Genomic DNA, 12,204 nt, shown 5'->3' with positions numbered 1-12,204 from the left:
TAACTCAAATTCATAAATCATACTAAATGAAGTATCTTTAACTTTGGTGTTCAGCTTTATTAAGCCAATGGTAATTTTATCAGTTAATATACTAAATTGTTGGGCAACATGTAACACCTGTAACGACACTTTAATATTCATGTTTCTTACTCTATTGTAATAAATGAGCCGTGGTGAATGTTTAATATATTTAAATAAAAACCTGCATTCTTCAACCAGTAGAATATAGTTCTGGTAAATTCAGAGCAAGGCATATCTGACTAATTTCCACTATAATCATAGAGAAGTGATTCAGCCAGACGTGATGGAAGAAATGGTGGTATCCTGTGTTATTAAGCACCTGAACCTGGTGGATGCACTGCAGTCCCTAATAAATTTCCAGTATCAAGAAGAACATGCTGAGGAATATGACTTGTTGTGTAAAATTATGGGCGAGACCTTTAAGAAACTCAATGCCATGGAGAGACAGCTACAGGTATTGAACGCTAAAACATTGATATTTGTCTTGTAACTGCCACAAACCATTTCCTCCTGGAAAGTTAAAGAAGTTTAACATAATGTAGGGGCCGGGAAGATGGCTCAGTAGAATAAGCACTTGCCTGGCAAGCGCAAGGGCCTAAATTCAATCCCCGGTTCCGCCAAAAAAACAAACAAAACAAAAAGAAACCATAATGTAAATGTTTCTAACTACAATTAAAAAATAAATTTCTGAAAATACAGATTTTTTTGCTTTCATTTTGTCTCTGTTTACATGTGGTGTTGCCTTCATGTCTCCTTCAGAGTGTTGCAGAACTGGAACAGAAGTGGCAAAGTGAAGTTGAGGATGCCATGCAGGGGAAATTGGAAAACAGCATGCCTTTCTTCTATGATTACCATTTCAATGAGGTGAGTAAAGTGTATGATTCTCCACTGGGGCATTGCAGTTTCTAAAGCAAAGGTATATAACCGGAGGACGCTCTGTGTGTGTGTGTGTGTGTGTGTGTGTGTATCATGTCACTTCCTGAAATCAACATGGCAATATCCAAATAATTGTTTTAAGCTTTCATTAACAATCTAAAGAAATTATAATTATTAAATTTTACTCTCAGGCCTTTATATGGAGGAAAAAAAACAAAACACAGAGATAGAAACCTCAAAGAAATTCCCATCTCAGGATAAATCCTGAGGGCATTTCACTGACCTTCTCAGACCAAAAAGCTACAACTCTTGTTGCATAGGTCCTGCTTTACCTTGGTCTTAACCATCCAGTAGAAAAGTATGAAGACGAAATATAGGAAAAAAAGCCATGCTGTTATGTTGAGCTGTGGGGACTCAGGTCAATAATTTCTGACATTGCCAGTTAAACAGAAGACCCAATGCTATTATGGGCTACTGGACTCTTTTAGAATATTTTGCTGAGTTTACACACCTATAATATTCAATAACGGAACTTAGAAAAAATAGGGTATACAGATGAATGTCCATTTTGTATCTGTGTATTCAAAGTGGTTGGGATAGATATATAGTTATATTCTCTTAATGAATAGAATGATTTGTTCTAATGGTGTTTGTAAATAGGATCACAAGTCCACATCTTGTACAGCAATTAACCACTAAGAAGAATATATGCAGTGTATTATTTGTTGAAACTGTACTTCCAATTTGATTTGAAACTGTCTCATTGCTATCTGTTTATCAATAAAACTTTGAAAGAAAAAAAAAGATTCAATAAAGTATTACTTAAGGAAAAAAAAAAAAAAGAAATTCCCAAAAATTAGCCCATGCCATTTTAAATAACTAAAATACCAAGTATCTTAGAAATGTGCTTTAAATATTATTTTGTATTCTCTTTAAAAAATAAAAAAAATGTTTAAAAAAAAGAAAAAAAATGTGCTTTAAGCATAGAAGTGTGGGCCTAATGGGTGGTGTTTTTCCCTGGCATTTTCTGTTCCCTTTAACAAATGTACAGTAAAATTTAGTTGTTATGCATCCTATATGCCATATTTTCTTGATTTTTCTTTCTTTAGAACAAAATGAAAGAACTAGAGCTTTTGTGTTCAATGAAAGAAGTCTCCTTTGATGGAAATGATCTTGAAAACATGGTCCTATCCCTGAGGTTAGTGAAGTTAACCATTGTTAAGGTGAATAAATCACCCTAGTGCTAAAAACACATCGTGAAGGTCTTGAGAGGCTTTTTTTTTTTTTTTTAAATGTTGTGGAGTTGTCAAATCTTTTAGAGTTAGAATGCATTTGGTAAGCTGACAGTTTTGATTTGAAACTTCAAAGGATAGCCTAGGCATCTGAAGCAGAAAAGGGATTAGAAGCAGCCAGAGTTTGCAACACTGCTCTCCTAGAGTGGGGCTGGGGCAGGTAAGCAATATTTATTAAATTGCTTTTGCTTAGTTTTCCTTCTGTCTTTTGTTATTTCAAAAGAAAAAAAAAATGATTTTGGTAGGCTAGTGAACCCTTCAATACATGCAAGTCTTTCTTTATAGGGAGAAGTTCCTCCAAGAGGTGAATTCTCTCATTCAGAAACCCTCACACCCACTGGCTAAAACAAAAACACTAGTGAAGAGTCTCATGAACCGAGCGGAGCTGCTGCTTCATGTGACCATTGCAGCCCAGTCAGGCCTCACCAGGAGCATCTCGGGGACCCCAGCAGAGACACCAGGTACTGCTCCAAGAGCCCTCCAAGGCTTCTCATGTGACTGTATTCTTAAAGTAGGAATTAGCTCCTTTTCATTTTTTTTGTGATAGTGGGTATTGGACCTTCGCACTGAGTAACGTGTTGAGAGTTTCTTCCTCTTTATTTTTATTTATTTATTTTTGGAGACAGCATCTTGCTCAATTGCCCATCTTAGGCACATATTTGTGTTCCTTGTCTCAGCCTCTCAAAGTGCTGGATTACAGGTGGTGCCACTACACCAAAGGGCTCTTATGTCAGCAATGATAAGCCAGTAATATCTGAGAGACAGCAACTTCTTCAAAGATTACGTATGAATATTACTTTTATACTATCTTTGTTCAGATACAAAGTTACTTTTTCACTTTCACAATTTTTTTTCCTTTTTGTTGTTGGTTCTTTTATATTTATATGTTAATTATAGGGTATACAGGGTCTCACTGCACAACTCGGACTCATAGTGATCCTCCTGTTTTCAGCCTCCCCAGTGCTGGGATTGCAGGCATGTGTGATCATACCCAGTTTTGGTGGCTGAGAAGGCACACGCCCTGGGTTCAGGGATCTGCACAACATGAGGTACCAGGAATTGAATCCTGGTCCCTGCGCTTGCCTTAGCAAGCACTTAATCCACTGAGCTATCTCACCAGCCCCTAAATTGATTGAAAATTTTGACTTAGGGAAGAGCCAGTTGGACAGTGCCTGGTCTGGTGAGTAAGGTAGATAAGGACACACCATAATGTTTTTATGAGCCTGCCCTCCTATGGTGTGACACTTGGCAGCAACATTCACCATACTTGTGATCACATCTTGTGAAGATCCCCATGAAAGATGACTTCAAGAAGTGCTTCAGAAAGTGGCCAGAACGAGATGGAGGGAGGGAAGGAGTGAGAGAAAGGGAGAGTAAAAAAAAATTAATATATATCCAACAATGAATGTAATCATTAGTACTGCAAACATGTGCTAATAAACATTTTAAATTTTTTGGAAGTACAAAAGCAAAAAATGAAAAAAAAAAAAGTAGCAATAACATGGGATAATTGTGTTTGAAGCAAAGAAGAGTATCTTTTGTTTTTGGTTTTGTTTTTGGTTTTTGGAAGAAGATCTCACTAGGTAGCTCAGGCTAGTCTTGAACTCTTAGTGATTCTCCTGCGTCCGCCTTCTGAGTGCTGGGATTATATGTGTGCACCTAAAGGAGAGTATTTTGAGGATTAATGGCAACGTGTCTTTCACTGTAACACATTTTTTAAAATGTTAACACTCATGTATTTTGTTACCCTGTGTATAGTAATAACCGAAGTGGAACTCACCCAACTGGCAAGAAGTGAGCAAAATACATGTAAGATTAAAGGGAAACAGGCCTTTTCTTGGGGGGAAAAATGGATCTGTGTTTATTTGAATTAAGAATTTTGTGCTTCCAACTGGGCGGGGTGGTTTACACATGTGATATCAACACTTGGGAGGAGGCTGAGGCAGGATGAAGTCGATTGGAGTTCAGAGCCAGCCTGGGCTACATAGTTCAAGACCAGCTTGAATTTTATATTTATAGCAAGACCCTGTCTCAAAAAAAAAAAAAAAAAAAAAAAAGTGCTTCAGAAATTATCTGAACCCCTCTTGCTTTTTGTAGTATTTGTATTAAAATAAACATTGATAGGTATAGAATTTTCAACTTTTCTTTGAGAAACCAACTAAATTGTCAAGCTGTAGTAATTTTTAACCTAATATTTTGGTTTAAAAAAAGTGAAATAGGGCTGGGGAGATAGCTCAGCAGCACCTGCCTAGCAAGCGCAAGAACCCAAGTTCAATCCCCGGTACCGCGTGTTGTGCAGATCCTAGAACCCTAGGCCCATACCTTCTCAGCCACCAAAACTGGGCATGATGGCACATGCCTGTAGTCTGGAGAGGCTGAGACAGGAGAATCACTACAAGTCCAAGTTGTATAGTGAGACTCTGTATTGAATGAATGAATAAATAAATAAATAGATTAGATAAATAAATTGAAATAGGTGTGGGTGCACCTGCTTGCTATCCCAGCACTTCCCAAACTAAGGATCATGAGTTCAAGGCCAGCCCTGACTATATAGCAAGCCCCAGGCCAGCCTAGACTATGTAATTAAACCTGTCTTTAAATTTAAAAATTGTGGGCTGGGGAGACAACTCAGAGGTCTAAGTGCCTGCCTGGCAGGTGTAAAGACCCAGGTTCAGCGCCAGGACTCGGGTTTGATCCCCAGTACCACGTGCCCTCCTGGCCTGGCCCTGGACACACAGTGCCAGCCACTGAAACTGGGCATGGAGGTACCTGCCTATAGTCCCAGTGCTGAAGAGGCTGAAAACAGGAGGATCACTACGAGTCTGAGCTGTGTGGTGAGACCTTGTACCAAATACATTAAAAAAAATTAGATTTAAAAATTGTCCTAAAACTCATGAGTATACTGCTTTAGCTAGATTGGTACCTGAACGCCATTAGAGGCAAAGATAAAATTTGGTAGTTCTGTTACATTTAGCCATTTCAGTAACTCTTTATAAATTGCAAATTGGATAGCAGAAATGTGAACCTTTTTTTGCTTTTTCTTCCAGCGTGTAAATCAGCTTCCGAAACAAAGGTGATATCTCATGCTGTCCGACAGCCTGTTTTTCTTCGCAGCATGTCAGCTCCTTCTGACCTGGAAATGATTGGTAATGAAGATTTGGAATTCACTAGAGCAAATCAGAGGTAAATGGCTAATGGCCAGGGCTAGATGCCTGTGTAAAGCTGAGTACATTCCTCAAAACAAACTATTTTGTTTTCTCTATAGGCGTCGTCATGTGACCAGCCACCGCAGTAGCTCCTTTACACTCCTGCAGTCACTGGCCATTGAGGACAGCAGGGACAAGCCCACCTACAGCGTCCTCCTGGGGCAGCTGTTTGCCTTCATTGGCACCAACCCCGACCAAGCTGTACGTGACAGTGCAGACTGCAAGTAGATGGCACCTGATTAGCAGGGTCTTGTGACAGTTAACAGGAGTCAGCAGCCTCCTCTCCTGCATTTCAGGTGTCCAGCAGCAGCTTTCTTTTGGCTGCACAGACAAGGTGGCGGCGGGGAAACACTCGAAAGCAGGCCTTGGTGCACATGCGGGAGTTACTGACTGCCGCCGTGAGAGTTGGGGGAGTGACACATCTTGTGGGGCCCGTGACAATGGTCCTTCAAGGAGGACCCAGGTCAGTTGTTTCCTGAACTATTGTCAGTTGTTCAAACAATCTTGTCTACATTGGGCAAAAGCCATTCCAGAGATTATTCTTGGGACCACATAGACAGTGTGGTATTCGCTAATGTTTTCCCTAAGATACTTTGTTTTTATAAATGTGGTATGTAACTTTACAAAAATTGCAGTGTATATGGCAATGTAAAAGTTTCTTAACCTAGCTTTCTTTTCTAAATTCCACCCTGTTCTCTGTTCCTTGAGAGTTTATTATACTAACCATAAGTGAATAAATAGCTATTTAATTCTCTTTATACATATAAATAGCATACATATAGATAAATGATTCTGCTATACATGCTTTTTTAGAATCATGATTCTTCATTATATCTTGTATCTCATTTTTCAGTCATTACCTATGATCTTCTTTGTTTTGTTTTTTATTTTTTGAGACAAGATCTCACTATAAAGTGTAGGCTGTTCTTGAACTCACTATGTAACCCATGCTGTCGTCAAACTCTGGGCAAACCTCCTGTCTCAGCCTCCCGAGTGCTGGGATTACAGGTGTGTGCTGCCATACTGGGCTTACTTTGCCATTTTAAGGAACATAATAGTCTCCATTATATGGATGATCTTTACTGGGGGAGTGTGATAGGGTCTCATTATATAGTCAGGCTGGCCTTGAACTCACAATGATCCTCCTGCTTCAGCCTCCCAAGGTGTGGGATTACAGATGTATGCCATCACACCTGGCTGGGTTTTTTTTCCACATCAAGCTATTTTGAAAATCTGAATCATACTTTCGTGATGCACACATGATGTATTCATGGATTTCTTTCTGTCTTTGGTTTGCTTTGGTTTTGGCTTCTCAACAGTGCTGTGATCAGCATCCTTTTAGCTATATTTTTATATACACGGTGATTATTTTTATTAGATAAATTTCTAAAAACATGGGAATAGATACTAAATATTTATAGGAAGATTTTATAAATTATTTGGGCAGTTCTTCTATCTGAGTTCCCTGCTGGTGTTCAAAGATCCTGCAGTTGAGATAGCAAAGGCCTTGCCCACGGGTCTTGGGTTGAGTGATGCGCTTGCGTGTGCCCCTGTCACTTTGAGGAGCTGTGGCCAGCAAGCAGAGGGTCGGTGGCTAGCAGCAAATGTGCTCACTGAGCATTAAGATGAATGTCTTGGGAAAACTTGTCAACCAGGAGAGGTCAGGCAGGTCCTCGGAAATAACTAAAATCCCAGTGGTTTAAAAGATGAAAATTCATTGAGTAGCATGAATGAGTATCACAACTTACTTTCTTTTTTTTTTTTGGACCGGGGATTGAACTCAGGTCCTTGCACTTGCCAGGGAAGTGCTTATTCTACTGAGCCATCTCCCTGGCCCCTCACAACTTACTTTCAAAAGAATTTTTCCATAGCATTCACAGTACTTTTCCTTTTCACCTCAAATTTTTAATGTCATTTGTCAAAAAGTGAAAAAAAATGCATAAAATTCTAAAGAATAAAATTAAAATAACCTATAAACCCACCTTCCCGAGACGTGTATTATCATGTTAGTATATTCTTGGTTCTAACCATAGATGTCTACTGTAGTGTTTTTCATGGTTGTGTAGCACTGTATCATAGTCTTTATAACCATTTCCCTATTTTTAAATCTTTCATAATTTTATTAATTTACTTTTCCTATTATAGATAAGAATATGTTGTTTATCTTTGTAGATAAATTTTGACAATTTCAGTCCTCGTTATCAATTGCTATAAAATTGGCCTATTGTGTTTTTACATTTGGAAAGTGGTGTATATCACATCAGCTAGCCTCTCATGCTCAGCTGATAGTTGGTGTATGAACTTGATAAAGATACTTAGCTAATTGATTTGAGCCTTCATTTTTGTCACTGATCCAGTTGCATCCATACTTTCAGTGCTGCATAGGATGTTATACATGTGTCCTAGATAAATGGTTTCATTAACAAACAGGTTTGGGAAGTATTGAATACCATTCCTCTGCTCTTACAGATACTGTGCCTTTCAACTGTATTAAAAGCCCTAAACCGGGTGTGGTGGTGTGTACTTGTAATACCAGCACTTGGGGGGCAGAGAAAGGAGAATTCAAGTTAGAGGCCTGAATTAATAAGACCTTCTCTTAAAAAAAAAAAAAAAAAAAAGACAAGCCCTGGAAAAGCTAGGCACTGTGGAATATGCCTGTAAAACCAGCTACCAGGGAGGCTAAAACAGGTTCAAGGTCAGTCTAAGCAATTGAACAAAACTTTATCTCAAAGTAAAAAAAGCTAGGGAGGTGGCTCCATGGTAGAGCACTTGTCTAGCATGTGTGAGGCTCAATCTCCAGTGCCACCGTTAAAAAAAAAAGTTCTGAAAAGCCCTGCAGTAGAGAATCCTGTTTCCCTAGGGCAGTATTGTCCAGGGTTTTCTTGAGTGTGGACCATCATGTTTGAGGAACACCTAGAAACCTGCCCAATGGTCTCCTGTGTACTATAGCTTATGAAACACTGAGCTTGATGGTCTCCAAGATCCCTGGAGACTGAACTCATCTGGAAGCTCTGGGTTCCCCACAGAAGTCTTCTGTCTTAGTCATAGTCATTCCTGACACGTTCAGCACAGCTGCTCTTTGCTTTGTTCTACAGGATTGAAGAACTTACCTGCGGAGGGATGGTGGAGCAGGTCCAGGAAGCCTTTGGGGAAACCATGACCTCTGTTGTGTCTCTGTGTGCTCGTTATCCAATCGCTTGTGCAAACAGCATTGGACTCCTGTGCACCATCCCTTATACCAGGTAAGCCCTTTATCACATGAAAGTGATATGATAGAGATGGCAGCAACTTTCCAGATCTAAAAGTATTTTTGATATATAAAATTGGATCTTTTTTTCTTTTTGTGGTGCTGAGAATTGAACCCAGAGCTTCACAGATGCTAGGCATATACTCCACCACTGAACTACAGCCCCAGGCTTGTTTGGTTTTTGTTTGTTTTAGAGGCAGGGGCTCAGGATATTGCCCAGACTGACCTAAAATTTGTCATGCTACCACCTCTGAGTAGCTAGGATTATACCACCATACCTCGCTTGCTAAAATTCGATTCTTTTGTTTTGATTATCAAGTATTTACTAAATTTTCCTCTTGACAGACACCTGATGTTCCTGTGTAGATTCCTTACTGTTGGGTTCCTACATGACCAAATGCTACAGTAGGGTGATATTACATAGCAATCCCAAGAAGAAAAAGACCTTAGGAGATGTTTTTGCATGGGTACATCTATTTCCTCTCTCAGGTTACTCGGTTTATAGTTTCAGAATGACAGAAAAGTGGAGTTATTCTTTGTATTTCCTTATGGTAAAATATATTATTTTTTCTGTGATGGTAACCTTACTTGATTCCATTTGCAATTCTGTATAAATAACCTAAAACTCAAAGTTCCTTGTTTTTGAAGGATGTCATCTTTACAGGGAAGTAGCTTTGTGTTAATTCTACATGACAGCATCCTCAAGTGTAGGCATAGAGCAGTATCAGCAGGTTTCTTGCCCCTTTGACAATCTGAGACTTCCTGAAAGGTTCCCCAGAGAGTCAGATGTGTTTTTTTCATGGCACCTGCACCCCTTTGCCAGGAGTGAAGAGAAGTGCCTGGTGCGCAGTGGCCTTGTCCAGCTCATGGATCGACTGTGCAGCTTGAGTAGTCAGACCGAGTCCAGCTCCAGTGAGAAACAAACCAAGAAGCAGAAAGTGGCCACCATGGCCTGGGCTGCCTTCCAGGTGCTTGCCAACCGCTGTGTCGAGTGGGAGAAAGAGGAAGGTGAGCGCGAGACTCCTTTCTACTCTGGCTTCTTCCCTTGGCATGAGTGTGTGTCACATTGTTGTGCTGGATGGGGCAAGAGAAGGCTGCACTATTATGGTACATAGTCAGACTGGATTTATCAGTCAACAATTTCATGGGGGCCTTTTCATCAGTGTGTTTCTGTGAAAATTCGCAGCAGCCCCATGACATTAAAAAACATTGACAGGGCTGGTGAGATGGCTCAGTGGTCTAAAGCACCTACTTAGAACAAGCTAAGCTAATCAAAGCACAGGGACTGCGGTTCAATCCCCCAGCACCACATGCCAGTCAGCCCCGCCCCCTGGTGGGCTGAGCTGGCCACACACACATAAAATAAATAAGTAAATAAATAAATAAAATTTAAAAAAAAAACAACAACAAAAACATTGACAGAGTAGCTCTAGTAAATGGAGAGGATATTTTTATTCATTTTTTTGAAAGGTCCATTACTTTTATTAAAAGTATTTTTTATTGTCAATACTCCTCATAATCTCTATATAGTTTTACAAAACAGCTGTCAGTTGCATTTTCAAGAGCATATTTCTAAATTAATTTTTTAGTGACCAATCCAATTTAAAAAGTAAACTTGAAGCTAAGTGCAGTGGTGCAGGCCTGTCATTCCAGTACTGCAGGAGTCTAAGGCAGGAAGATTGCAAGTCTGAGCCTGGCCTAGACAATGTAGTAAGACCCTGTCTCACACACACACACAAGCACAAAAGGCTGGAGTTATAACTCAATAGTAGAGAGCCCTTGGGTTCAGTACCTATTACTGAAAAAAAAAAAAATGAACTTAAATAAATTACTCCACAATATCCCAGTCTGGGCATATATTTGCTTATTTATCTATTTATCCATTCACTGCATTTTAATGTCTTGGGGAACCTTTTATAAAAATTCAGGCAGATGATGAGTCAGGAATTGTTCCTCCCTTTAAGTACTGTGGTCAAGCAGAGAAAACAGACCACTGAAGAAAGAATCACAGTGGCAGCAAAGCTATGACCAGGAACTTACAACGTGCTGTGGAAGCATCAAGGCTCCTGCAGACCCACTGTACAAGGCGTGGAAGAATCAGGCAAAGCTTCTGCGAGGTGCTGACGTGTGAGCTATTTTTGAGGAATGAAGAGGAGTTTGAAGCAGAACAAATAGCATGTGTATGCTCAGGGATCCAGAAATACATGGCAAATTTGGGAAATGGTGAATAATCTTCTGTAGCTTTTATAAGGGATGTTTAGGGGTCTCTGAAAGTATGATGAACATGGAACATGCAAAACAATCTTTTATTGTGTTTGAGGAAATGAAGATACAAAGTAAGAAATTGAGAGGATTTCATCATCAGTAAAGAATGATTCTTGGGCCAGCTAGATAGCTCAGCAGACTAAATACCTGCTTAGGCAAGTGCAGGGATGGGGTTCGATCCCTGGCACCACATGCTGCACCGACCCGCCCCCAGGCACACAGAGCCATTTACCGAGTCTGGATGTGGTGGTGCACACCTGTAATCCCAGTGCTGGGAAAGCTGAAAACAGGAGGATCACTATGAGTCTGAGCTGCATAATGAGACCCTATACCAAATTCCTTAAAAAAAAAGGAAAGAGAAGATTCTTCCCTCTGTATCAGTGTATGTTCATTCTGTAATATACGAATTAGTCACATTCAGTTTTCATGAAGAGTAAGATATCACTCAACACAATGATATTTGGAGGAACTACTAGCTTTTTCATGTGCGGATATTATCTAATGAGAAGACACTAATTGTATGGCTAGGGAAACGTTAATCAAGAGAAAAAATAATTAGTCAAGACTTGAATTTTTGCATGGGAGGCCACGGGGAAGACTCTCCCCACCCATAGGTTCATCATGGCTTTCTTGGGTGGTCATCACACTTCTCTTTGTTTCTTTAATCCTGAAGGCGGCTCCACAGAGGCTGTGCACTCAGGTTTGGCTCGTCAGGTGTCCAGCCTCCTCACAAACCATCTTGCCAGGGCGACTGAGTGCTGCAGCAACCAGGCTGCCGGAAATGATGCGCTGCAGGATGTCCTGAGCCTTCTCAATGACCTCTCAAGGTGTGGCAGACCTGTTGGGAGCTGGGGAGAGCTGGCTTTTCCATAACATGGTTGGGATGCCTTTTGGTGGTAGTTATCTTTAGAAATATCAAAGTGGGGGCCAGGGAGATGGCTCAGTAGAATAAGGGCTACCCTGGCAAGTGCAAGGGCCTGAGTTCAATCCCTGGTTCTGCCCCTCCCCCCCCAAGAAAGATAAATAGATCCAAGTGAAGCTGAGTATAGTGATATACATCTGTGATCTCAGCATTCAGGAGGCTGAGGCAAGAGAATCACCATTAGTTCAAAATCAGCCTGAGCAACATAGTGAGTTCAAGGCAGCCTGGATGACATAGAGAAAACCTGTCTCTAGGGCTGGCCCAATAGTTCAGCAGATTAAAGCACCTGCTTTGGCAGATGCAGGGATTGGGGTTCAATCCCTGTTGTGCTGTGCTGGCCTCGTCCCCTGGGTTGCAGTGAGACAGCGATTGAGA

At 40.4% G+C, this 12,204-nt stretch overlaps 1 protein-coding gene across 10 annotated transcripts in view; it reads left to right on the top strand.

The window, feature by feature from the left end:
• Nucleotides 1-12,204, top strand: part of Hectd4 (HECT domain E3 ubiquitin protein ligase 4) — a 141,991-nt gene that overhangs the window by 61,992 nt on the left and 67,795 nt on the right. For all 10 annotated transcript variants that reach the window (XM_004635930.3, XM_023720467.1, XM_023720466.1 and 7 more), the window contains 10 exons: nucleotides 283-475; nucleotides 781-885; nucleotides 2,007-2,095; nucleotides 2,475-2,650; nucleotides 5,237-5,372; nucleotides 5,455-5,596; nucleotides 5,692-5,858; nucleotides 8,491-8,637; nucleotides 9,466-9,650; nucleotides 11,581-11,734. In XM_004635930.3, coding sequence (XP_004635987.1) covers nucleotides 283-475; nucleotides 781-885; nucleotides 2,007-2,095; nucleotides 2,475-2,650; nucleotides 5,237-5,372; nucleotides 5,455-5,596; nucleotides 5,692-5,858; nucleotides 8,491-8,637; nucleotides 9,466-9,650; nucleotides 11,581-11,734 — 1,494 coding nt within the window. The remainder of the gene's footprint in view (nucleotides 1-282; nucleotides 476-780; nucleotides 886-2,006; nucleotides 2,096-2,474; nucleotides 2,651-5,236; nucleotides 5,373-5,454; nucleotides 5,597-5,691; nucleotides 5,859-8,490; nucleotides 8,638-9,465; nucleotides 9,651-11,580; nucleotides 11,735-12,204) is intronic.

The sequence above is a fragment of the Octodon degus genome, unplaced genomic scaffold, assembly GCF_000260255.1.
Source record: "Octodon degus isolate 3935 unplaced genomic scaffold, OctDeg1.0 scaffold00076, whole genome shotgun sequence".
In the NCBI taxonomy this organism is placed as follows: Eukaryota; Metazoa; Chordata; class Mammalia; order Rodentia; family Octodontidae; genus Octodon; species Octodon degus.
The sequence above is the reverse complement of the archived record's forward strand: the minus strand, read 5'-3'. Positions and strand labels throughout refer to the sequence as shown.